This window comes from Nansenia antarctica (assembly GCF_963989245.1).
Source record: "Nansenia antarctica genome assembly, chromosome: 16".
Lineage (NCBI taxonomy): Eukaryota > Metazoa > Chordata > Actinopteri > Argentiniformes > Microstomatidae > Nansenia > Nansenia antarctica.
This window is the reverse complement of record NC_137686.1, coordinates 10,198,519-10,200,776: the sequence shown is the minus strand read 5'-3', so window position 1 is coordinate 10,200,776 and position 2,258 is coordinate 10,198,519. Positions and strand designations below refer to the sequence as shown.

The 2,258-nt window shown below is 46.7% G+C and overlaps 1 protein-coding gene across 1 annotated transcript; it reads left to right on the top strand.

Moving 5' to 3' along the window:
• Positions 1 to 498: 498 nt before the first annotated feature.
• LOC308171935 (piggyBac transposable element-derived protein 4-like) lies at positions 499 to 2,045 on the top strand (the record flags this gene model as incomplete). Its single annotated transcript, XM_080546848.1, has 2 exons — positions 499 to 1,465; positions 1,612 to 2,045. The coding sequence occupies 2 exons, from the start codon at positions 499 to 501 to the stop codon at positions 2,043 to 2,045; spliced, it is 1,401 nt and encodes a 466-aa protein (XP_080402974.1).
• Positions 2,046 to 2,258: the final 213 nt, after the last annotated feature.

The following is a 2,258-nucleotide window of genomic DNA, read 5'->3' as shown; positions in this document are numbered from 1 at the left end:
GTTGTCATTTTCATTATTGTGTGATGTTTCTTTCCAGTATTTTGTTGTGCCTTTTTAACCCTCCGGTTGTGTTCCCGGTCAAATCTGACCGAGAGCAACTTTCATCAATCATAAATATTGTGTTTTACATTTGATTGCCTCAAGGCCTTATGATATCCTCCACACTAGGCATTTGAACATATAAAATTGCTGACTAACCACTGGCATTGAATTTTGAGGTTTTAGTCAACTTTGTAACATCGGTGGTGTTCCCGGTCAAAAATGACCGCCATAGGAATTTAATGGATAACACAAGTTGTAACAAGCTACAACATTCCAGGATGTATCAGACCTGTTCAAATACCTCATATATAAAGTTTGACACATTTCAAACTAAACAATTAGGTGTTTGTTATGGGAACCCTTCTCTTTCCCGTGCTTATTTGCCCATCCGAACCAGACCTTCCAGACTAAACATTGTTTAGAGCAAGCAGACCGAGAGTGGAAAACATCATAAGGATGACACCAGGACCAACGCGGTATGCTACATCTCGTGTGGATGACATCAAGTCCAGCTTCCAACTGTTTTTACCAGAGTCCATTGAGGAAATTGTACTGGACATGACAAACCTGGAGGGGAGTGTGTTTGGGGACACATGGAGAGCACTGGACCAGGTAGACCTTCAAGCCTACATAGGTCTGTTGATTCTAGCAGGAGTATATCGGTCAAACAATGAGGCTACAAAGAGTCTGTGGGATGCAGAGTGCGGGAGGCCTATATTCCGGTCCACTATGTCATTACAGCAGTTTCATGTCCTGTCGAGAGTTATCCGATTTGATAACAGAGATACAAGACCTGCCCGCTGGCGAAATGACAAACTGGCTGCCATCAGGAACGTTTGGGACAGGTGGGTGGAGCGCCTACCACTGATGTACAATCCAGGCCCTGAGGTGACAGTTGACGAGCGCCTGGTCCGTTTCAGAGGTCGCTGTCCCTTCAAGCAGTACATCCCAAGCAAACCAGGCAAGTATGGAATCAAGATCTGGGCAGCATGTGATGCCAGGAGCAGCTATGCCTGGAATATGCAGGTCTACACTGGAAAACCTGTTGATGGAAGGCCAGAAAAAACCCAGAGCATGCGTGTTGTGCTGGACATGACAGCCGGTCTCAAGGGGCATAATATCACATGTGATAACTTTTTCACCTCATATGCGCTTGGTCAGGAGCTGTTGAAACGCAAGCTCACCATGGTGGGGACAGTGAGGAAGAACAAGCCTGAACTTCCCCCTGCGCTGGTGTCAACCAGAGGGAGAGAGATACTCTCATCAAAATGTGCTTTCACTGCCACACACTGTCTTGTGTCCTATGTTCCCAAGAAGAATAAAAATGTCATCCTGATGAGCACGGTACACAAAGACGCTGCTGTCAGCACCACAGAGGACAGGAAGCCCCAGATCATCCTGGACTACAACAGCAACAAAGGAGGTGTGGACTGCCTTGATAAGGTAATGTATATTTTCATCTATCATGCATTTTCATTTTTACTTTTATTCGTGTGAAACAATGCATTTTTGTGTACGACAGATTCAATATTATTTCCAACCTCTTATTTATTTTTTCTTTCATTGCAGCTTACTGGCATGTACAGTACACCTGCCAGCGAATGACAGCCCGTTGGCCAGTGGCAGTGTTCCACAACATCCTGGATGTGTCTGCGTGTAACGCATATGTGGTATGGATGGCGATCGACCCAGTGTGGAATCGGGGGAAGAGTTTCAAGAGGAGACTCTTCCTGGCAGAGCTCGGGAAAGCATTAGTTACTCCTCTAACTCAAAGGCGCCAGCACCTTCCCCGCACACCAGCCTCTGCCAGTCTGGTTAGGAGTCAGCAAGCCCCAGCTGCTGCCCCAGCCGCTGCCCCCCAGCAAGGACAGGGGCGGAAAAGGCAAAGATGCAAGCTCTGTGCCCCTAGAGACAATAAAACAAGCCTTACATGCTACAAATGTGATGCCTACATTTGCAAGGCACACTCTGACCTGATTGCAAAATGCCACTCCTGTGGGTGAACACACACACACACACACAGGCAGAGAGACCTTGACCCTGACCACTGTTTTGTGGTGTACCTCCTCTCTCAACCCAATCATCAAAATAGAATTATATGCACATGCAACACTACAGTAACAGCTATGATTGGGCAATGGTATAGTATATGTCCTGGCTTTCTTGCTTCTGCAAGCAAACACACACACACACACACACACACACACACACACGAC